Below are 25021 nucleotides of genomic sequence, written 5' to 3'. Positions count from 1 at the left end.
TCTAGCCAGCGAACGTTGGCCCTACAATTCCCTTCTCCTGGCTGGTGCCCAAGCACCTCTCACTCACATGGTTCTCTGTCATGTGATACGGCCTTTCTCACAGGATACAAGTGAAGACACACATCGGGGACGTAACTGTGCGTGTCCTTATCAAGGCGCATATTGAAGATATTGGATGTCCACATTTACTTTTCGTCAACCAACAAGATGAGCAGGCCTAACGAACAACAAAACCACTAGCCTATGTCAATCTACTATCCCCCATAGTACAAAAGTTGACCTATTCTGTTCATTAAATAATTATTCCAGACAGTCTGGGACAGTTGTGGGATGTGATAGATTCCAAATTATTACAACCACTAGTATCAAAAAAACTGTTTTAAGCAATGAGCTTGATGCAACAGATCAGAACTTTTAGCTTAAAATGTTGATAAACTATAAGCCTATTTCTTCACATTTGTCACGTTCCTGACCTTATTTCCTTTGTTTAGTCTTTATTTAGTTGGTCAGGACGTGAGCTGGGTGGGTATTATCTATGTTGTCTGTTTCTATGTGGGGTTTCTTGTTTGGCCTGATATGGTTCTCAATCAGAGGCAGGTGTTAGTCATTGTCTCTGATTGGGAACCATATTTAGGTAGCCTGTTTTGTAGTATGTTTTGTGGGTGATTGTTCCTGTTCGTGTGTTCATCTGTTCTGTGTTCCCTAGTTCAGGACTGTAGCGTCTTCGGTTCTTTCTTTCAGTTTGTTGTTTTTGTTCGTCGTTTAAATATCCTATTAAAATATGGATTATCATCACGCTGCATTTTGGTCCTCCTCTCTTTCACCCAAAGACAGCCGTTACAACATTATAAGCGCAGCAATGCGCACACGGCAGTAGGCTATAATGTTCCATTAGCAGGAAAACACCATTCTCAAAAGTGACTGCAAATGTGATTATACATATAATGCTTTTATTCTGAAGGTGCATTTTTATGGTGAAAACTATCTTCCAAACTTTAAACTCACACGCTGGGTATGTATGCAAGTTAGGCTCTACACCAGTTGTAAGGCGGATTAATGTGCTTCATTTTAAGAAGTTATTTGGCCAAACATAGGCCTATGGGCTAGGCTACATGAGGTGTGCGACTATGATTTGAAAGAGTCGCCAAAAAAAAGGAAATCGCTGTTTCTTGCCTTAAGGATATACGCTGCACCGGCTAGATAGAACAGCACACTCCGGTAAGACAAGGGGAGGTGGTCTATGCATATATGTAAACAACAGGTGGTGCACGAAATCTAAGGAAGTCTCTAGATTTTTCTCACCTGAAGTAGAGTATCTTATGATAAACTGTAGACCATACTATTTTTCAAGAGAGTTTTCATCTATACTTTTCGTGGCTGTTTATTTACCACCACAGACAGATGCTGACACTAAGACCGCACTCAGTCAGCTGTATAAGGAAATAAGCAAACAGGAAACACTTCACCCAGAGGCGGCGCTCCTAGTGGCTGCAAACTTTAATGCAGGGAAACTTAAATCAGTTTTACCTAATCTCTATCAACATGTTAAATGCGCAACCCGAGGGAAAAAAATTCTAGATCACCTGTACTCCACACACAGAGACGCGTACAAAGCTCTCCCTCGCCCTCCATTTGGTAAATCTGACCACAATTCTATCCTCCTGATTCCTGCTTACAAGCAAAAATGAAAGCAGGAAGCACCAGTGACTCGGTCTATATAAAAAGTGGTCAGATGAAGCAGATGCTAAGCTACAGGACTGTTTTGCTATCGCAGACTGGAACGTGTTCCTGGATTCTTCTGATTGCATTGAGGAGTACACCACATCAGTCACTGGCTTTATCAATAAGTGCATCGAGGACGTGGACCCAACAGTGACTGTATGTACATACCCCAACCAGAAGCCATGGATTACTAGCAGCATCCTTAATCTCTGTGATGCTTGGCGCCCATTTTGAATCTGTATTTCTGTTCCCTAGTAATGCAATAGACTTGTTTATGCGAACATATCGTTGGTCATCCAGTGACTGCAGTTCCCGTCAGATATGGATCAACACAAAGCTGCAAGCCGAAACTCAGATAACAATCAAAAACCCAACATGACCGAGCCAGAACATAAACTGGAGGGGCCATCTTGGAAACCAGACACAGAAAGCAGAGCCTCTGGCACCGAGTACCTAGTGTCATGTCGAGGTGACCAGAGGTGTCACGGGCATATATTGTTGTTGTTGTTGTTGTTTCCCTCTGATATTACTAGCCACATAGCAAGCCAGAACAGCTTCAATGCTCCTTGGCATAGATTCTAAAAGTGTCTGGAACTCTATTGGAGGGATGCAACACCATTCTTCCACGAGAAATTCCGTCATTTAGTGTTTTGATGATGATGGTGAAAAATGCTGTCTCAGGCACTGCTCCAGAATCTCCCATAAGTGTTCAAGTGTGTTGAAATCTGATAACTGAGACACTGATGGCATATGGTTTACATTGTTTTCATGCTCATCAAACCATTCAGTGACCACTCGTGCCCTGTGGATTGTAGCCAAAATGATGGCCTGCCCAGCATTTTTATACATGACCGTATGCATAATGATATGTTAACTGCTTAATTAACTTTCAATATACTTTGTATCCCTCATTTACGCAAGCATTTCCATTATTTTGGTAGTTACCTGTATTTTAGCTGGCCTGCCTGCTGGCAAGGTTGGTAGAATTTATAAAAGCAAGCAATAACTAAATGTACTGAATAAGACTCACATTCCTTTCATTATTTTACCCAGATCTTAGCAGAGAAGCATTTTATTATGTTTCTTTAAAAAAAGAACCACTGGCAGGAGGGTACAGACAGCAGGAGGATACAGACAGCAGGAGGATACAGACAGCAGGAGGATACAGACAGCAGGAGGGTACAGACAGCAGGAGGATACAGACAGCAGGAGGGTACAGACAGCAGGAGGGTACAGACAGCAGGAGGATACAGACAGCAGGAGGGTACAGACAGCAGGAGGATACAGACAGCAGGAGGATACAGACAGCAGGAGGATACAGACAGCAGGAGGGTACAGACAGCAGGAGGGTACAGACAGCAGGAGGGTACAGACAGCAGGAGGATACAGACAGCAGGAGGGTACAGACAGCAGGAGGATACAGACAGCAGGAGGATACACACAGCAGGAGGATACAGACAGCAGGAGGATACAGACAGCAGGAGGATACAGACAGCAGGAGGGTACAGACAGCAGGAGGATACAGACAGCAGGAGGATACAGACAGCAGGAGGATACAGACAGCAGGAGGATACAGACAGCAGGAGGATACACACAGCAGGAGGATACAGACAGCAGGAGGGTACAGACAGCAAGAGGATACAGACAGCAGGAGGGTACAGACAGCAGGAGGGTACAGACAGCAGGAGGGTACAGACAGCAGGAGGATACAGACAGCAGGAGGATACAGACAGCAGGAGAGTACAGACAGCAAGAGGATACAGACAGCAGGAGGATACAGACAGCTCAAGAGGTGTGCTTAGATATGCAGAAAAACATACATTTTTAACATAGAATTTTGAATGCATGAAAAAAGCTGTTTCAGGTGTTTGAAAAATCTCAAATTCTCCAACTACCGGACAGGGGGACTAGCCCCCCATTCCACCCCCCACCATCCTCACGTACTTTGTGCCCCCTCAGATTTTTGTGGTGCATGACGCCCCCGGGGTGACCACTCAACCATATCTGGCTTAAAAAACACTTTCTGAAGAAACTCTACCTGTGAAGTGGAGTCCAAATAGAAATAGAAAACCAATGACATGCAGATGCAGTATACCCAGAAGCAAGTTTTGGTAACACTTACCCATCCAGCTATAATGCTTTATAATTTTGTATAAGCACATGTGAACCTTGTCTTATAACAAGGCTTATAATATGTTAGGTCTCTCTATATCAGGAGTCGGTAATAGGCTGCCCGCAGGCCAAAACCGGCCCGCGGGGTTTAGTTTTGGGTCAAAAAAGACAAAAATCACCAGGAATTCAGCTAAACATTTGTTTAATTTAGAAAATGTATTCCCATATATTCCCACAAAAGAGAGATATGTGATCGTGTCTCAATGTAATACAGGCATAAAAAGGGGGTTTAGTTGGGGCTTAGTTGTGGTCAAGTTGCAGTGTACAAATTAGTATAATTATGTTCTGACTCCCCGACCATCTGCTCTGACAAAAATGGGCTGGGGCTGTATCTATTTGCCTACCCCTGCACTATACATTACATTTTCAACGCTCTTAAACTGACATTATAAAAGGGCTCATACATGCTTATAACAAGTCCTACAATGCATTATAATGCATTATAACTGGATGATTAAGGTAAAGTGTTACCCATTTTTTAGCAAGGTACACAAGCATCTATTTACTAAAACATATTCCAGAGAAAGAGTAGAGACTGCAGACTGAGCATGCAGTCTAGTTTGAATATAGGTCAAGGGATTGGATGTGTCACGTGTCAAAAGGTCAGCCAAAATGTGAAGTGATATGTCCAATGAACGCTTGCCAACTAACGTTATAGGACTCTGCTCAGCTCTGCCATTTGCTGCTGAAAGCTATGGCATTTCACTGCTGAGTTTGACCTTCACTACGCCCTACTACAGACTCTATACAATGTTTATGGTTTATCTTTATAGTTTATGATATTATTACAACTTCTTACAAAGAGATAGTGAGGGAACGACTGAGCCATTCCATAGTGCTTTGGTCGTAATTGTTATGGTCAATTTCCTGCTCGGGGTCTGTAAAATATGTAATTTCATATTATTGCTCTGCTTAGTCATTTCCACAGCTGTGCTACCAGTAATAAAGACTGTTTTATTAATCATAAATACTAAAGGCATTGTAATTGGACTCATTAAAATGTCCCTTAGCACCAGAGAGACTTAAGCGTTCCTTCTTGGGGCCTGCAGTATATCATACAGTATAAGGGACAATTTTAACGTTGATCGTAAGGGGTAAAATGAGCATGTAGTCTGTCTTTGGGGGGCTGTGAGGGAGTATGTGGCTATGGATGTAGACTTGACAGCAGCTGGTTTCAGGTTCAAGTCTGAGAAGGATCTCTGCTACCGACAAAGTCAATTTACATTGGATAAACACACTGTCGGAGAAGGGGGATTACACTGTACATGAAAAAACTCTCAAATCTACATACAGTTGAAGTCAGAAGTTTACAGACACTTATGTTGGAGACATTAAAACTCGCTTTTCAACCACTCCACACATTTCTTGTTAACAAACTACATTTTTGGTAAGTCGGTTAGGACATCTCCTTTGTGCATGACACAAGTCATTTTTCCAACAATTGTTTACAGACAGATTATTTCACTGTATCACAATTCCAGTGGGTCAGAAGTTGACATGAACTAAGTTGACTGTGTCTTTAAACAGCTTGGAAACTTCCAGAAAATTATGTAATGGCTTTAGAAGCTTCTGATAGGCTAATTGACATAATTTGAGTCAATTGGAGGTGTACCTGTGGATGTATTTCAAGGCCTACCTTCAAACTCAGTGCCTCTTTACTTGACATCATGAGAAAAATCTAAAGAAACCAGCCAAGACCTCAGAAAAGAATTGTAGACCTCCACAAGTCTGGTTCATCCTTGGGAGCTATTTCCAAATGCCTGAAGGTACCGTGTTCATTTGTACAAACAATAGTACGCAAGTATAAACACCATGGGACCACGTAGCCGTCATACCGCTCAGGAAGGAGACGCATTCTGTCTATTAGAGATGAACGTACTTTGGTGCGAAAAGTGCAAATCAATCCCAGAAGAACAGCAAAAGAACCTTGTGAAGATGCTGGAGGAAACAGCTACAAAAGTATTTATATCCACAGTAAAATGAGTCCTATATTGACATAACCTGAAAGGTCGCTCAGCAAGGAAGAAGCCACTGCTCCAAAACCGCCTTAAAAAAGCCAGAAAAAAGTTTGCAACTGCACATGGGGACAAAGATTGTACTTTTTGGAGAAATGTCCTCTGGTCTGATGAAACAAAAATAGAACTGTTTGGCCATAATGACCATCGTTATGTTTGGAGGAAAAAGGGGGAGGCTTGCAAGCCGAAGAACACCATCCCAACCGTGAAGCACGGGGGTGGCAGCGTCATGTTGTGGGGTGCTTTTCTGCAGGAGGGACTGGTGCACTTCACAAAATAGATGGTATCATGAGGGAGGAAAATTATGTGGATATATTGAAGCAACATCTCAAGACATCAGTCAGGAAGTTAAAGCTTGGTCGCAAATGGGTCTTCCAAATGAACAATGACCCCAAGCATACTTCCAAAGTTGTGGCAAAATGGCTGAAGGACAATGGCCATCACAAAGCTCTGACCTCAATCCCATAGAGAATTTGTTGGCAGAACTGAAAAAAATATGTGCAAGCAAGGAGGCCTACAAACCTGACTCAGTTACACCAGCTCTGTTCAAGAGGAAGGGCCAGAATTCACACAACTTATTGTGGGAAGCTTGTGGAAGGCTACCCAAAACGTTTGACCCAAGTTAAACAATTTAAAGGCAATGCTACCAAATACTAATTCCGTGTATTGTAAACTTCTGACCCACTGGGAATGTGATGAAAGAAATAAAAGCTGAAATAAAATCACTCTCTCTACTATTATTCTGACATTTCACATTCTTAAAATAAAGTGGTGATCCTAACTGATCTAATACAGGGAATTTTTACTAGGATTAAATGTCAGGAATCGTGAAAAACTGAGTTTAAATGTATTTGGCTGAGGTGTATGTAAACTTCCAACTTCAACTGTAAATATGTCCGTTAAGCAAATTCAGTGTCATAACCACAGAGAAATATAGATATTCTTCACTTTCACTTCCTGGATGTTGCTGTTGGCCCGGCCTCAATTCTCATCGCTGATTGGCCGGTGGGAGTCACTGGGGGACACTGGGATAGCAGACTGCAGCCTCTTTCAGTTTCTCACACACATTGTGGGGAAAAGTGGGAAATATGTTTTGGCAACGTTACAGCAACAGTAAGTCATTTTGGGTTGGAGAGGAAAGGGCCCAGAACTGCAAGAGGACACCATTCAATAGCTAATGAGAAAGTTTTATTCTGAATATACTGTATTTGCACATGAATAAGCATTTTCCAGGATTATAAACATTACTATTTTCTTTCTTTCGTCGGAGAATAATAACAGTATTGTACAAATGTATACATGACTGATTCAGGCGAATCAAGTTCCACAAAAGTGTAACATCTTAAAAGCACAATCAAGGGAGATTGACGGGGAGGCCCACCAATAGCCTGTCAAAAGGGAGGCTGACAAGGGGAGATTAGTGGACAGGTCCACCAATGGTCTGCCATGAAAACGCTGGCAGAGAAAGATTGGAGGGCGGTCCCACCAATAGCCTGACATAGTGTGGCAGGCATGGGACACTCCCCTTAAAACACACCGAGCGTTCTTGAGAACAAAAAGTCCAGAAAAAGCATAACCCACACAATCCACACAGAGAGCACCACAGCATCGAAAAACACTTCCAATCACTCTGCTAATATGTTATTCCTGAGGTGACAGCATCTGATTTTAGCCCTTAGAGTGGCATGAAATAACCAGACACCATTTCCCAAGGGTCTAGTCTGGTCTTGAATGTGACAACCTGTGACAGAGGAAAATATATGTATTGTTACATACACCGGAGAGGTGCAGTGAATTGTGTTGTTTTACAGGGTCAGCCATAGTAGTACAGCGCCCCTGGAGCAAATTAGGGTTAAGTGCCTTGCTCAAGGGCAAATTGACCGATTTTTCACCTTGTCGGCTTGTGCATTCGAACTAGTGACATCTCGGTTACTGGCCCAACGCTCTAACCGCTAGGCCACTCAGACGAGGGCGGTACCAAATGCTGTCTCCTCAAGAGAAAGGCAGTAGAAGCTGTATCGTTATCATATCATAAACAAACACCCAACAAACCCACGGTATTATGCTTCCCATCCCAACGTTACACACCAAAGCAGGAGAAGATAGAGTGTACTTTATCTCATTGCCTGCCACTGATACAGTATCATGGCATTATCATGCAACACAGGGAAAATAGATGAGATTTGCATTTATTCAATCCTAAACGTTGCATAAACGTTAGTAATAGGTTTCCCGGTAAACAGAGAAAGAGAGTCCTATGGCACTTGGTATTCTTGAATGTTCTTAGATATTGAGGGTATTAAATACCAGTATGTTAGTTAGTTTCCCCACAGAACATTGAAACAACCATTACGGGACCCTAAATGTCACCTCAGACCACTCGTATAGTTTCGGACATGACAGCAGTCCGCCTTTGGTGATGGTGCTTGAGTTTCGCCACATAACATATTGGCAAATAATCATAGCTTAAGACTGGGATCATAACAAAAGTCCCCTTCCTCTTCAGTGTTTCAGAGAAATGAAAAAAGGCCAGAAGGATTTTATTCTGGGTAACGTAAGAACGCTTTGTAATTATAATTTAAGCAATGATAATGAGGTGTGGGAGAAGTATTTGAATGGCACTAGAGACCACACAGCGTAATCATGTAGTTTCCCAACTCTACACTGAATTGCCTATGTGGTTTCCTGAGTCCATATGCCTCTGTTTTCAAAGGAAACAATGCGTGAGTGTTTCTGACATTACCCCAAGGCTCCTTTAAAGTCCCTGTTTTCAAAGGAAACACTGCGTGAATGTTTCTGACATTACCCCAAGGCTCCTTTAAAGTCCCTGTTTTCAAAGGAAACACTGCGTGAATGTTTCTGACATTACCCCAAGGCTCCTTTAAAGTCCCTGTTTTGGCAGTTGTTTGCATTTTCATTTACAGCAATTAATTCAATGAAGTATTACTAATACTAGTCTTAAGCAAGTTATCGGAAACTATGATTGTCAATTGTTATCGAATCGATTGTCTGAAGTGATATTTTTTAGTGCTTAAGAGGTGAATTCAGTGCCAGGAACTCCTCTATATTTGCTCTACAACAGATCAGTAACACTAATTGACCATCAGATCACGTCCCCGTCCAACGAGCTGAATTGCATCACAAAGAAAAAACGTTTTTTTAAAGCACAGCATATCTACCATGTCCCTCTTTTGAACCATGTTCAAAAATTAAACGAATACAATACATTTAGAGAGGAATTGTTAATATTCTGACATGATAATAAAACCGTTTTTTAATAAAACCGTTTTTCTACAACGTTGAATAAAGAAACGTAACCTTATGTCTCTTCCACTCAAAGTTATTCCACTGCATAATCATTTGGCTAGGATGATTGACGGGTCCAGATTTGGTCCTGAATAAAATGAGGCACATTTCTGTTATTTCTTATGTAGTATTTTGGTGGCTGTTCTTGTGGAGAAATGAGTTAACAGGTGTATACCATAGTATAGTACACTCAGAAAGACAGTATCCTATTGTCAATCCGTCTTGAATCCCTAATTCATAAAGTTAATAAAGTACCAGAACCACAAGGCACACAAAAACTAAGAAAGTACAACAGGACTAATATCCACACTCACATGAATGAATTTAGATTGGATTGTATTGATAGACATTCTCAATAGGTCTTAAAGGAATTTCTGTTTTAATTCACTTTGCAACGAGGTGCAATTGTTTTTGATTTGGGGAAATGTTCTCTTCAATAGCGGGCAGAACATTGTGAGAAAGACAGATTCTTGTAGTTGCAAGTCACGTATTCATGATACTCAAATCAAGAAGTGATACATAAGCAAGCACAAATAAACTGTCATGTACCAAAGTCTACATTTCCTACATCCCTCCTACTCTTTCTCTTCATTTTATATCCATTGCATTGACGCATTGAAATCAATCCAAAAATAATGGCATTAAAGCCAACATAACACAGTAGCATGCAGCTATGCCCTTCATCCTAATAAAAAACAAAAACAAACTTAAATATTCAAATGAATACCAAACACATCAAGTTTCCTTCAGGTCAGTAGCCACACAGTCAAATAAATAAAGCTAAAGGGTTTGTCTGACTAAGAATCAACATGGCACTAGAGATTAGACCAATGAGCGCACTAGAGGCCAGCCGGGGTGCCCTGATTGGTCAACTGCACTTTGGCAATGATGGTTAGTTCAGAGGGACCAGATACCAAGATGATAGGACCCGACATTGACCATTTGTGGTCAAGGTTGAGGGAGAAGTGGTTGACCGCAAACAGAAAGGGATCCATCACTTCAAACAGGGGATAGTGAGTGGGGGCAAAAGGGTTCATATGTGACCACATGTATGTGAATGAATATGATGGTCATACACCACATCTATACAAGGACAGCAGCGTCAATGTAAATGTGTTGCTACTTTTAAATGGGAGTTGAAACCAACAGAATAATGACAACAGCACCCCAGTGTAAAATAAAAAACATTCTGATTTCTGACTTCCTATTAAACAACTTATTGCAACTTGAACAAAACAAACACACATTTCAATTCTGAGTAACAAGCCACTGCAAAACGCTTTGAAATAAATAAATAAATAACTTTGTGACAAACACAACGGGACGGTTGCGAAGGGCAGCACTGTTTCTGGCAGTGTTGAATAAAAATCAACGGGGATCTCTTTTAGAACATCACAAAAACCTAAAAGGAACCCAAAAGGAAGAGGCAGTCCTTTCACTTTCCCCTTGGCACTGTAAGGCAGTCCAACCTGTAGCATTCGCAGGGTTGTCATCGTCGAGCCAAACAAAGGTCAAAGTTCACCACTCAATCACCTCGATCTCCCTAAGCTCAGATGGCTGGAAGCTCAGATGGCTGGAGGGGAAAAGTCAGGGGTCTGGGATGAAAGTTCTCGCTTAGAATTTGTTTTACATCCCACCGACGTTAACTTTCCTCACTTTCTCCCACCCCTGGGTGAAGAAATGTAACGAAACCCTTGAAAAACGCAAATATCCCAAAAGAAGATCTGTCAGGAAGTGGTTTCAGATGTTTTTTTGTTTTAGCGTTCGTCGTTTTGAGGCGGCGTTGCTTGCCGGTTTGCAACCGAGGTCTTCAGAGGTCACGAGGGGACGGCGTGGTGAGTTGAGCCAGCCAGGAGCCAGAGCAGGGCCAGCTGCAGCGCCACCATGGCCAACAGGGACGGGCTCAGAGCCGACGCCCCGCCACAGTCAAAGTCCTCCTCCTGTGACCACGGCAACAAGAGGGGAGGAGGAAGGAGGCAGGGGGACAAGTTAGTGACAGACACAACCAAGTTGATGACCTTCTGACCCTGCTGACTAAAAGATAATGGGTTCAGTAGGGGTACAACAGCCCAGTATGTCTTACATATTCATAAAGCTATGTTTGATGACATAATAGCAAGGTAAAATGGTACTAGACTGCATATCCACATTGAATAGAGAATGGGGTATGTATGGAATAATTGTAATCTGAGTATGGAATAATCCATGTTGGATTATCTGATGTCTGATAATCTGTACAGCTCTATAGAGTGGAATGTAATAACAAAACATTTTCAGACATATATAATTTGCTACATCATAAAATAAATAATAATTTCTTAGAGTTAAATTAGGAAGCAAGGGCCTGCGTTAGCTAGCATCTAGATTAGTAAACACGTCAGTTGACAAACAGACAGATAAAGAGAGATGGACAGAAATACATAGTATGATACAGAGAAAAAGAGAGAGAGAGAGAGAGAGAAAGAGAGAGAAAGAGAGAGAAAGAAAGAGAGAGAGAGAGAGAAAGAAAGAGAGAGAGAAAGAGAGAGAGTAAGAGAGTAAGAGAAAGAGAGACAGAGACAGAGAGACAGAGAGACAGAGAGAGACAGAGAGAGAGAGAGACAGAGAGACAGAGAGACTGCTTGATGGGACTGACCCGAGACAGCACATGAACAGTGGCAGCAGTAACATGAGCAGAGAGGAGGCCAATGGAGAGCCTGTGCTCGTCGGGCACATGTGCTCATCCTAACCATCAACAGCCAATCAAAGAGCAGGAAAGAAACAGAAACAGAGAGAAAGAGAAAGTCATGCAGCAAACATTCCACAGTTAGCAGTTAGAAAGTCCATGTGCAAAGTGAATAGGCAGAAGAACGGAGAAAACAGAACACTTTGTGGAAAGGTGAAGAGAGAGAAACAGAGAGAAGCATCTAAATAGAAGGAAGGTGTGTGTGTGTGTGTGTCTACGTCTGTGTGTGTCTACATATGTATGTGTGAGTGTGTCTACGAGTGTGTGTGTGTGTGTAAGAGAAAGAGTGCAAGCAGAAGAAGTTAACACCATCATGAAACTTTGAGAAACCAAAAGGTTTGCCACTGGGATAAGACTAGTCTGAAAAACAAACCAAAGCATTCAAGTGCAGAGATTTCACACACAAAGGATTTTAGTCATATACACTAAATATTTGCTTACTCTTGAACCATACAGTGCAGTATGTCAATACCTGGCAATAACTTGTATTTGTGTGGGAAATCTCTGCACATATAGTAATCCAAAGACAAGAGTAGAGAAAGAGGCAGCCATTTTGAGTAAAAGATGGAACATTAACAAGAGAATTATGCACAAAGAGAAAAGCACATGCATTGTGAAAACATATTAGTGTATTGTGAGTTTTGACATTGTGACGTTAAATTTGACGGTTGCCATTTTTAAACACAGAGGATGAGAAAATAATGACGTGACCTACCCTCTCGTTGTTGTCGAAACAGGCATCTGGACCTTTTCGGAACCTTGGTTTCTCAGCCATTTCACATGGGTCTGGTCCCTCAGCTACATCAACCCATTTAGGAAATAAACCATTGGTTCTGGTAGCTCAATTGGCTAGAATATATCTACTGAACAAAAATAGACACGCAACATGTGAAAAGTGTTGGTCCCATGTTTCATGAGCTGAAATAAGTTATCCCAGAAATGTTCCATTCATACAAAATGCTTATTTCTCTCAAACTTTGTGCACAAATTTGTTTACATCCCTGTTAGTGAGCATTTCTCCTCTGCCAAGATAATCTATTAATCTGACAAGTGTGGCATATCAAGAAGCTGATTAAACAGCATGATCATTACACAGGTGCACTTAGTGCTGGGGACAATAAAAGGCCACTCTAATATGTGCAGTTTTGCCACACAACAATGCCACAGATATCTCAAGTTGAGGAAGCGTGCAACTGTCATGATGACTGCAGGAATGTACACAAGAGCTGTTTTCAGAAAATGTAATGTTTATTAAATCTACAATGAGCCGCTTTAAACTTTGTTTTAGAGAATTTGGCAGTACGTCCAACCGGCCTCACAATCGCAGACCACATGTAACCACCACGCCAAGCCCAGGACCTCCACATCCGGCTTCTTCACCTGCGGGATCGTCTGAGACCAGCCACCCGGACAGCTGATGAAACTGTGGGTTTGAATAAGCGAAGACTTTCTGCACAAACTGTCAGAAACCGTCTCAGGGAAGCTCATCTGCGTTCTCGTCGTCCTCACCAGGGTCTTGACCTGACTGCAGTTCAGCGTTGTAACTGACTTCAGTGGGCAAAGGCTCACCTTCGATGGCCACTGGCTCGCTGGAGAAGTGGGTTCTTCACAGATGAATACCGGTTTCAACTGTACCGGGCAGATAGCAGACTGATGTTTGTTGATGTTAACGTTGTGAACAGAGTGCCCAATGGTGGAGGTGGGGTTATGGTATGGGAAGGCTCAAGCTATGGACAACGAGCACAATTGCATTTTATCGATGGCAATTTGAATACACAGAGATACGGTGACGAGATCCTGAGGCCCATTGTCGTGCCATTCATCACCCGCCATCACCTCATGTTACAGCATAATAATGCACGGCCCCATGTCGCAAGGATCTGTACACAATTCCTGGAAGCTGAAAATGTCCTAGTTTTTCCATGGCCTGCATACTCACCAGACATGTCACCCATTGATCATGTTTGGGATGCTCTGGATCGACGTGTACGACAGTGTGTTACAGTTTCCGCCAATATCCAGCAACTTTGCACAGTCATTGAAGAGGAGTGGGACAACATTCCACAGGCCACAATCAACAGCCTGATCAACTCTATGCGAAGGAGATGTGTCGTGCTGCATGAGGCAAACGGTGGTCACACCAGATACTGACTGGTTTTCTGATCCACGCCCCTACTTTTTTTTTTTTTTAAAGGTATCTGTGACCAACATATGCATATCTGTATTCCCGGTCATGTGAAATCCATAGATTAGGGACCTTATGAATTCATTTCAATTGACTTATTTCCTGATATGAACTGCAACTCAGTAAAATCTTTTAAATGTTTGCATGTTGCGTTTATATTTTTGTTCAGTGCAGTTCTTGCATCACCAGATATTGTGGGCACAGAATTAAATGTAACACTATTACATTGTAACACTATTACATACCTTTTTATATTTTTATTTATTTATATATATATTTTGTTAGCCTTCACCTCCTTTATCTCACCTCACTTGCTCACATTGTATATAGACTTATTTTTCACTGTATTATTGACTGTATGTTTGTTTTACTCCATGTGTAACTATGTGTTGTTGTATGTGTCGAACTGCTTTGCTTTATCTTGGCCAGGTCGCAATTGTAAATGAGAACGTGTTCTCAATTTGCCTACCTGGTTAAATAAAGGTGAAATAAATAAAATAAAATAAAAATTGTATCTCTATGGCTGTGTGTAACCCACATTGTGGCCACACATACCCAATCGGTATCACTATCCACTTTGGATAGAAGTGGATAGAAGTGAATGAAAGCAACTAGTAAATGACCATATCAAATTAAATATCAAGCCATAACACTAATCTGAATGTGAAAGAACAATCGGAACAGATGCTTTCAGAAAGACATGGAAAAACCACGTCATTTTTGGAGCAAATCAAATAGCCTCATCTGAAACCCTTTTGGCTGCCATTTTGAATTTATGTGAATTTTCATTAGGTTCCTTGCATAATTGGCTACAGCCCTGGGGTGTTGGAGGGGATATGATGGATTTGATTGTAAGCCTTTCAGAGTGGATTAGCCTTCACTATCATCTGCCACAGAGAGAGACAGGAGACTGAGTCAGTACAGGTCTGAGTTTGGTTCATCTGCCATAGAGAGAGACAGGAGACTGAGTCAGTACAAGTCTGCGTTTGGTTAATCTGCCATAGAGAGAGACAGGAGACTGAGTCAGTACAAGTCTGCGTTTGGTTAATCTGCCATAGAGAGAGACAGGAGACTGAGTCAGTACAAGTCTGAGTTTGGTTCATCTGCCATAGAGGGAGACAGGAGACTGAGTCAGTACAAGTCTGAGTTTGGTTCATCTGCCATAGAGAGAGACAGGAGACAGAGTTAGTACAAGTCTGAGTTTGGTTCACCTGCCATAGAGAGAGACAGGAGACTGAGTCAGTACAGGTCTGAATTAGGTTAATCTGCTATAGAGAGAGACAGGAGACTGAGTCAGTACAGGTCTGATTTTGGTACATCTGCCACAGAGAGCGAGAAGCCAGTCAGTATAGGTCTGAGTTTGGTTCATCTGCCACAGAGAGAGACAGGAGACTGAGTCAGTACAGGTCTGAGTTTGGTTAATCTGCCATAGAGAGAGACAGGAGACTGAGTCAGTACAAGTCTGCGTTTGGTTAATCTGCCATAGAGAGAGACAGGAGACTGAGTCAGTACAGGTCTGATTTTGGTACATCTGCTATAGAGAGAGACAGGAGACTGAGTCAGTACAGGTCTGATTTTGGTACATCTGCCACAGAGAGCGAGAAGCCAGTCAGTATAGGTCTGAGTTTGGTTCATCTGTAACAGAGAGAGAAGCCAGTCAGTAAGTACAGGTCTGAGTTTCACTTAGCCATAGAGGAAGTTCTGATCCATTGTGGAATATGAAACATATTGTACTCTGCTTGTAAAAGTTAAGAATATAGGGACCAGTAGGATAAAAGAAAAAAGCCTGTACAACTTACTTTTACAACTGTACACCTTTTAATAATTAACAAAATAATAATCTAGTTAGATGTGATTATTTTAAGAAGAGTCACTGTATATACAAAGACCAGTAAACTAGAACCAACAGACTGTAAGTAGTACAGATGAACTACACTAGACATGAATATATTACTACTATATTACAATATGAAACGTTAGTGCTCTATTGACTGTATGTTTAAAGGATACAAGGCTGCTCGGCCTGTATTAAGGGCTTGTGGTCACATGACATGCAGGTGAGCTTGGCGTCGGCGATGACGAACACCAGGTTGGTCTTCCACAGCTTCTCAGCATGGAACATCCTGGATCGAGACAGAAACGAGACACAGAGGACATGCCATGAGACAGTCTGGCATTGGGAAAGACTGGGTACTACAATACTACGGTTGAAAAATTCCTGAAACTTTCCCTAATGTTTACATGTTTTCCAGAAATCCCGGTTGGAAGATTCCCGGAATCTAATTATATTTCATATTTCAAGTGAAATACCCGTATGTTCCAATGAAAACATAATTGTCTGAATGAGTTGATTTGAGTCTACCTACCAAACATAAGCTGCATCCAACCTTGAAGGGTCGGTGTGAGGGCAACACTGTCTGCTGATATATGGTCCAAGCTCTAGTCCTAAATTACACCGGCCTCAGACCATAGCAGACCATAGCGGACCATAGCGGACCATAGCGGACCATAGCGGACCATAGCGGACCATAGCGGACCATAGCAGACCATAGCGGACCATAGCGGACCATAGCAGACCATAGCAGACCATAGGTTTGAGTTTGGACAGAAAGTGACCTTCTTTATGGTGGTTGTTAACTGGAGACGTACGTGAAGCTAATGCACAGCAACACAGTGCGGCAGGCACCCCATTAGACAGCACGAGGGAGCCTTAAAACAGCAAACGCACCGCCAAAATTGTGGTCTGCCTTGCAGCATACTGACTGTACCTCACCTTTAAGGCATGTGGAGTTTACTACCTCCTCGGCCCAGGGGACTCCACTTTGTCATTAGAGTGCCGGATTTATTCGGTTGAGTGCAATTGCACTAGCAGCACTAGCAGACCACTAGCAGACCACTAGCAGAGCACTAGCAGAGCACTAGCAGACCACTAGCAGCACTAGCAGACCACTAGCAGACTATTGCAGACCACTAGCAGAGCACTAGCAGACCACTAACAGACCACTAGCAGACCACTAGCAGACCACTAGCAGAGCACTAGCAGACCACTAGCAGAGCACTAGCAGACCTCTAGCAGAGCACTAGCAGACCACTAGCAGACCACTAGCAGAGCACTAGCAGGGCACTAGCAGAGCACTAGCAGACCACTAGCAGAGCACTAGCAGACCACTAGCAGAGCACTAGCAGACCACTAGCAGAGCACTAGCAGAGCACTAGCAGAGCACTAGCAGACCACTAGCAGAGCACTAGCAGACCACTAGCAGAGCACTAGCAGACCACTAGCAGAGCACTAGCAGACCACTAGCAGAGCACTAGCAGACCACTAGCAGAGCACTAGCAGAGCACTAGCAGACCACTAGCAGAGCACTAGCAGACCACTAGCAGACCACTAGCAGACCACTAGCAGAACACTAGCAGACCACTAGCAGACCACTAGCAGAGCACTAGCAGAGCACTAGCAGACCACTAGCAGACCACTAGCAGAGCACTAGCAGACCACTAGCAGAGCACTAGCAGACCACTAGCAGACCACTAGCAGACCACTAGCAGAGCACTAGCAGACCACTAGCAGAGCACTAGCAGAGCACTAGCAGAGCACTAGCAGAGCACTAGCAGACCACTAGCAGACCATTAGCAGCACTAGCAGAGCACTAGCAGAGCACTAGCAGAGCACTAGCAGACCACTAGCAGACCACTAGCAGAGCACTAGCAGAGCACTAGCAGACCACTAGCAGAGCACTAGCAGAGCACTAGCAGACCACTAGCAGAGCACTAGCAGACCACTAGCAGAGCACTAGCAGAGCACTAGCAGACCACTAGCAGAGCACTAGCAGACCAATAGCAGACCATTAGCAGCACTAGCAGAGCACTAGCAGACCACTAGCAGAGCACTAGCAGAGCACTAGCAGACCACTAGCAGACCTCTAGCAGCACTAGCAGACCACTAGCAGAGCACTAGCAGACCAATAGCAGACCATTAGCAGCACTAGCAGAGCACTAGCAGAGCACTAGCAGAGCACTAGCAGACCACTAGCAGAGCACTAGCAGAGCACTAGCAGAGCACTAGCAGACCACTAGCAGACCACTAGCAGACCACTAGCAGAGCACTAGCAGACCACTAGCAGACCACTAGCAGACCACTAGCAGAGCACTAGCAGAGCACTAGCAGACCTATAGCAGACCACTAGCAAACCACTAGTAGACCACTAGTAGACCACTAGCAGACCACTAGCAGAGCACTAGCAGACCACTAGCAGACCACTAGCAAACCACTAGCAGACCACTAGCAGACCACTAGCAGAGCACTAGCAGACCACTAGCAGACCACTAGCAAACCACTAGCAGAGCACTAGCAGACCACTAGCAGACCTCTAGCAGACCACTAGCAGACCACTAGCAGAGCACTAGCAGACCACTAGCAGACCACTAGCAGACCACTAGCAGACACTAGCAGACCACTAGCAGACCACTAGCAGAGCACTAGCAGACCACTAGCAGAGCACTAGCAGACCACTAGCAGAGCACTAGCAGAGCACTAGCAGAGCACTAGCAGACCACTAGCAGAGCACTAGCAGACCACTAGCAGACCACTAGCAGAGCACTAGCAGAGCACTAGCAGACCACTAGCAGAGCACTAGCAGACCACTAGCAGAGCACTAGCAGACCACTAGCAGAGCACTAGCAGACCACTAGCAGAGCACTAGCAGAGCACTAGCAGACCACTAGCAAACCACTAGCAGACCACTAGCAGACCACTAGCAGACCACTAGCAGACCACTAGCAGAGCACTAGCAGACCACTAGCAGACCACTAGCAAACCACTAGCAGAGCACTAGCAGACCACTAGCAGACCTCTAGCAGACCACTAGCAGACCACTAGCAGAGCACTAGCAGACCACTAGCAGACCACTAGCAAACCACTAGCAGACCACTAGCAGACCACTAGCAGAGCACTAGCAGAGCACTAGCAGAGCACTAGCAGACCACTAGCAGAGCACTAGCAGACCACTAGCAGACCACTAGCAGACCACTAGCAGACCACTAGCAGACCACTAGCAGACCACTAGCAGCACTAGCAGACCACTAGCAGACCACTAGCAGAGCACTAGCAGACCACTAGCAGAGCACTAGCAGACCACTAGCAGACCACTAGCAGAGCACTAGCAGAGCACTAGCAGAGCACTAGCAGACCACTAGCAGACCACTAGCAGAGCACTAGCAGACCACTAGCAGAGCACTAGCAGAGCACTAGCAGAGCACTAGCAGACCACTAGCAGACCACTAGCAGAGCACTAGCAGACCACTAGCAGAGCACTAGCAGACCACTAGCAGACCACTAGCAGACCACTAGCAGACCACTAGCAGAACACTAGCAGAGCACTAGCAGAGCACTAGCAGACCACTAGCAGACCACTAGCAGAGCACTAGCAGAGCACTAGCAGACCACTAGCAGACCACTAGCAGAACACTAGCAGACCACTAACAGACCACTAGCAGACCACTAGCAGACCACTAGCAGACCACTAGCAGAGCACACCAAGACTATATAACAAGAGTACTTTAGAATGAAATCGCACATAACCTGTGTGAAGAAGTTGTTTGTAGTCTCAGTGATTTAGCTATGTGGTGGGGTGGAGGTGCTTGTATTCAAATGAGGGGCTCTGATTCCCAAGATTCTTTGCGTCCAACATTCAACCCACTGTGCCTTCCAGCCTGGCCAAAAGTAGTGTCCTACCACATTGCCATTTCAGATGTATCCACAGTCATTAAAACCAATTGTATGGCCGCACCATCTTTAGATAGGATCCTATGCCCTATTATTGGAACTAAACTGTCAGAGGTAATATGGGCCAAGCACATTCCACTGTCTTGAATCTGCACAGCTGGTTTAGAGCAGGCCTGATAGCAATCAGCCAGTGCTTTTTCCCCACTGAGCCACATATAATCATTTATTCTATTGAGGTAGAGTTGTACTTGGCTCTTGGTGGGTTCATATATAATAAGTGTGACGAGCAATGATCCCTCTAATTTCTTTCGGCACTGAGCACATTTCAGGTCTGCAGAGCGCAAACTTTCAGTGCAACATCTGGTGTGTGTTTACTGTGAACACTGAGGCTGTACCTGCTTTCAGTTACAGTTATAACAGTGGCTAAGTAGGCTACTGTGGCTATTTGATCATAATGTAGGCCTATCAGAGTGGTCTACCATCAAAAACAATGGAGAAAATGCATCCCATAATATTTTAACATGGAAATAGCTGTTCTATCATTCAGCCTACAGTAGCAGCCAATGTGTGGTGTTTAATTTAGGCCTACATTCCATGAGACTTTTGGAGAAAAAAACATGCAGGACTTGACATTAACCTGTTTATCCACTTGTCCTTCAGACAAGGTGACTGAAAATGTGTTGTTTGATGCAAGAAACCACCTAACAAAATAAAATGCATTTTTATTCCCATACCATTATTACAGAGAATCAGACAAATGATGCTTTGATCTCAAAACAAGCGTATCCACTCCCAACCTCTCATGCTAAGCACAGTCCAGTTGAAAGTGAACGGCACAGATCCATATATGGCAAAGGTCTATTTGCATATACGCCTACTGCAGTTCTGATTGGTTATGCCGCACCGTAGAATAGAGTGTGGAGTATGGACCGGAGTCGTGCCTGTCAATGCAATAGAATCCTACTCCAATGCGCTCTTCCTACAAGAACATCTCTTGCATAGTTCATTTTGTTTCGGTATGTTTCACTGAAAGTGGGTAATATTGTATTGATTTGATCACAATTCCCACATTAAAGGGAAATGTTGATAGTATTAACTAAAGGAGAGAACTAGAATGTTGAGTGAAGTTCCATCTTGTGTTCTGCGTTGCAGTCCCAGAGGAGTTTACAGGGAACATTGTCCATGAGGTTTTACCAAGGTTATGTTCAGTTGGGTACGCCATACCAAAACGTTTTGCAATGGAAAATGGAATTCTATGTTGTTATTGGACAAGTTTAGGTAGTGCCTACCCATTAAAAAAAGGACCCTGGAGTGTGTAAAATAGGTTGCAGTGACTGACAGCTCTCACCTGGAGCAGTTTTCACAGTCTAGCGTTCCTCTGAAGGACTTTTCCTCGTTGTCATAGAAGTATTGAGTCTGCTCCGTGATACAGCTCTCCTTGGACATGTCAGGTATTTCGTCATCAGTGTCCGCTGTGGAACACACAGCACGCACACACAAATGCAGCACACACGCACAACACACACGCACACAAACAAACAAACAGATTGTCAAGGATCCAGCAAGGTATGGGTTATGTCCATAGAAAACACCGTGTACATTCTCAAGTTCTGAGAAGACAAGTTACTGTTCAGTTGCTCTGGTAGCCAAAACATACAGAAATCCATCTACATTTGAACAATGTTATTTCTCAATTAATATTCCTGGCATAGCTCATCATTGCTTGATGAATAACTTGCCATGCTCTGAGAATACCGTCATTGCTTTCATAACAACAGCGTCAATACTTTTTATTAAGGGCCCGTCATGCGAAATAGAAAAGGGCATTTTATTACAACGTAATTTATATGGGATCATACTTAACAACCTAATTTTAAAAAATGTTTTAGAAGAGTCGGAAATCTCACCTGCGTGCAGGAAATTAGGGAACGCTATGCTAACCAACAACTGTTGTAGTATCGACCTGTAGGGAATCAAAGTACACAAATTATTACCTCTTGACCGAACATCCAACAAATCTTCTGTCCGTGACAGGATAAATACTCACATACTGTATCATCACAACCCACATTTCTTACAGATTTCCATTCAGATGGCGAGTTTATTGGCTTTTAGCGAAGGAACCGCAAATGTCATAATCAAAAAGCCTTTGTGTGGAAAAATATGACAGTGTGTAAACAAATCTAATTTTATTGGACATATTGTAAGACACACAGCTAATGAAATCAGGACAGAAGGCGAGCTAGTGTAAACAAAGTGCTCTGGGACCTGTAGAATGCTTACACAGATGGCCCACAGACTGCCTCTGTATCTTTACATCTGCACTGGGAACAGTGTTAAAGAACCAAGAGTTGGGTCTCACCAGGCTGCTGCTGATGCTAACCATCCAACGTTCAAAATGTCTGCTATGGTGGGCTGCAAGGGACAAAAAGGTTGGGTATTACAAAACACATTGCAAAACATATTTTCACATGGTGAAGCCCAAGCGTAACTTCAGGTAATCGAAACAACTCCCAATAACTAAACATTCCATGTAAAACAGCACATTTTAAACTTGGGCTTAAACCTTTTCTAAACATCCTGATTGTGCTGGCAAAGCGAGTCTCGAGCCGAGGCATTTGCCAAGCGCACGGACACCGACTCAGACGAGCCAGACAAGATTTTGGAAGGGAATTAGCACAGAGCCCACCACAACAGATGCTAGTGTAAATCTACAAAGTGAAAAGGAACAACAAGTAGGTTTCGGTTTGACTGAAAGAACAGCCATGTTGTTTTGATTATGGTTAGCATGCAATGCTCTGGTCTAGTGACTCAGGCCTGTGTCCTTTCTTTCCAGGTTGATAGAGTTTGGTCATCAAGGGGAGCTAACTAACCATGTTAAAAGTCATATCAAATTCCAATCCAAAGCTATTATCTACATCTTTGATCTAAATTTGTAGTCAACATCTATTTGTGAGTAACGATGAAAATGTAGATCAAAGTCTGTTAATTGATACAAACGTATGATACAAATCTAGAACCAACATCAACCTAAATAATTCTGTAAATGACATTAAATTAAAGTGATAGATCACTCCAAAAGTGTGTCAGAAGACTACAGACCACAAAAGTTGTTGGTTGTGTAGATCCAGCTTTAGATGTGCTATCTTAATTTGATCAACAGTTTGTTGCAGAGAATTTTCCATTGCAAATTAGGTAGGTTTATAAGGCTTCTAATTTCTACAAAATTTCAGACTTGATATGTCCTAACGAAAAATGTATCAACCACTACAAAAATGTCCATTAATTATAATCCACATGTCCTGTTGCTGCAGGATTAACAAATAAACTCGCCTTCCAGACTCACATTAAGCATATCCAATCCAAAATTAAATCTAAAATCGGCTTCCTATTTCGCAACAAAGCATCCTTCACTCATGCTGCCAAACATACCCTCGTAAAACTGACCATCCTACCGATCCTCGACTTCAGCGATGTCATTTACAAAATAGACTCCAACACTCTACTCAACAAATTGGATGCAGTCTATCACAGTGCCATCCGTTTTGTCACCAAAGCCCCATATACTGCCCACCACTGCGACCTGTTCGCGCTCGTTGGCTGGCCCTCGCTTCATTCTTGTCGCCAAACGCACTGGCTTCAGGTCATCTACAAGTCTCTGCTAGGTAAAGCCCCGCCTTATCTCAGCTCACTGGTCACCATAGCAGCACCCACCCGTAGCACGCGCTCCAGCAGGTATATCTCACTGGTCACCCCCAAAGCCAATTCTTCCTTTGGCCGCCTTTCCTTCCAATTCTCTGCTGCCAATAACTGGAACGAACTGCAAACATCACTGAAGCTGGAGACTCATATCTCCCTCACTAGCTTTAAGCACCAGCTGTCAGAGCAGCTCACAGATCACTGCATCTGTAAACAGCCCATCCAACTACCTCATCACCATACTGTATTTATTTATTTATCTTGCTCCTTTGCACCCCAGTATCTCTACTTGCACATTCATCTTCTGCACATCTACCATTCCAGTGTTTAATTGCTATATTGTAATTACTTCGCCACCATGGCCTATTTATTGCCTTACCTCCCTTATCCTACATCATTTGCACATACTGTATATAGACTTTTCTACTGTATTATTGAGTATTATTGACTGTATGTTTGTTTATTCCATGTGTAACTCTGTGTTGTTGTATGTGTCGAACTGCTTTGCTTTATCTTGGCCAGGTCGCAGTTGCAAATGAGAACTTGTTCTCAACTAGCCTACCTGGTTAAATAAAGGTTAAATAAATGTTTGTTTTTTTAATTAACATTTCCTAGCCAAATTAAGATTGTACATGTGTATGTATATACCTTAAATTAGATTGCCTCAAACGAATGGGAAAGACGCGCACAAATAGCCTGATCTACACAACAAATGGCTTTAAACATGGACTTATCACCTTATCAAATAGCCAGATCTACACAACAAATGGCTTTAAACATGGACTTATCACCTTATCAAATAACCAGATCTATACAACAAATGGCTTGAGACATATCACCTTGATCTTAGACTACGTTTGACATCTAAAAACATCTGACAAGTTTTGATTTTAGAGTGAACCATTACTTTAAACTACAATTCTGTGGCTTGTTATTCAAAATGTTCACTACCCCTTTAAGATCCTATATTACAACAGCTTAAAAATAGTCTTAGAGCTACCTAACACTCAGTCCACTCCAAGTGTTACCCAAAGACATTACTCTGACTAATCCATTATTTTCAGGCCTTTAACTGCTCAAACGGCTCTTACTCGTTACCCCGCATTTCCCCTGGTGTCCGTCTAATCTGTATTTATGGTTATTTCCGTTCCTCTGGTGACGGTGTGTGTGTATGTGTGTATGTGTGTGTGTCTCTGGCTTATGTAACTCACCACGTAGACTGAGCGCAGGCCCGCCGCGGACCCCTTGCTCTCCCTCTTGGGGTCGCAGACCGACTGGTAGTCGTATGTCTTGTTGAGCGTGAACAGAGACATGTTGACCAGGTTGACCATGAGGATAGGGTCGATCATCCCGAAGAACTGGCCGATCTGTAGGGGGGATGTGCAAGCGCATTGCACATGTAAGAGCCAATGGACGCAGAACAGACACTTATGCACATGAACACATACAGATTGAGGCAGATACATTGGCCG

The 25021-nt window shown here is 43.1% G+C and overlaps 1 protein-coding gene across 2 annotated transcripts in view; it reads right to left on the bottom strand.

Annotated features, from left to right (window-relative positions):
* Positions 1-7075: 7075 nt before the first annotated feature.
* The window catches only part of LOC139533812 (voltage-dependent calcium channel subunit alpha-2/delta-1-like), a 206795-nt gene continuing 188849 nt past the window's right edge, over positions 7076-25021 (bottom strand). Inside the window, exons 32-38 of one of the 2 annotated variants that reach the window (XM_071332220.1) lie at positions 24761-24916; positions 22213-22265; positions 21758-21813; positions 21199-21322; positions 16136-16248; positions 12656-12738; positions 7076-11155 (exon numbers count right to left, since the gene is read on the bottom strand). In XM_071332220.1, the coding sequence (XP_071188321.1) occupies positions 11033-11155; positions 12656-12738; positions 16136-16248; positions 21199-21322; positions 21758-21813; positions 22213-22265; positions 24761-24916 (708 nt within the window). In that variant the 3' untranslated portion in view covers positions 7076-11032. Of the gene's footprint in view, positions 11156-11549; positions 11940-12655; positions 12739-16135; positions 16249-21198; positions 21323-21757; positions 21814-22212; positions 22266-24760; positions 24917-25021 lie in introns of those variants that run through there. The other variant, XM_071332219.1, reaches the window with a different exon arrangement.

Source organism: Salvelinus alpinus, chromosome 11 (assembly GCF_045679555.1).
Source record: "Salvelinus alpinus chromosome 11, SLU_Salpinus.1, whole genome shotgun sequence".
Taxonomy (NCBI): domain Eukaryota; kingdom Metazoa; phylum Chordata; class Actinopteri; order Salmoniformes; family Salmonidae; genus Salvelinus; species Salvelinus alpinus.
Note: the sequence above shows the minus strand (reverse complement) of the source record. Positions and strands in the feature narration are given on the sequence as shown.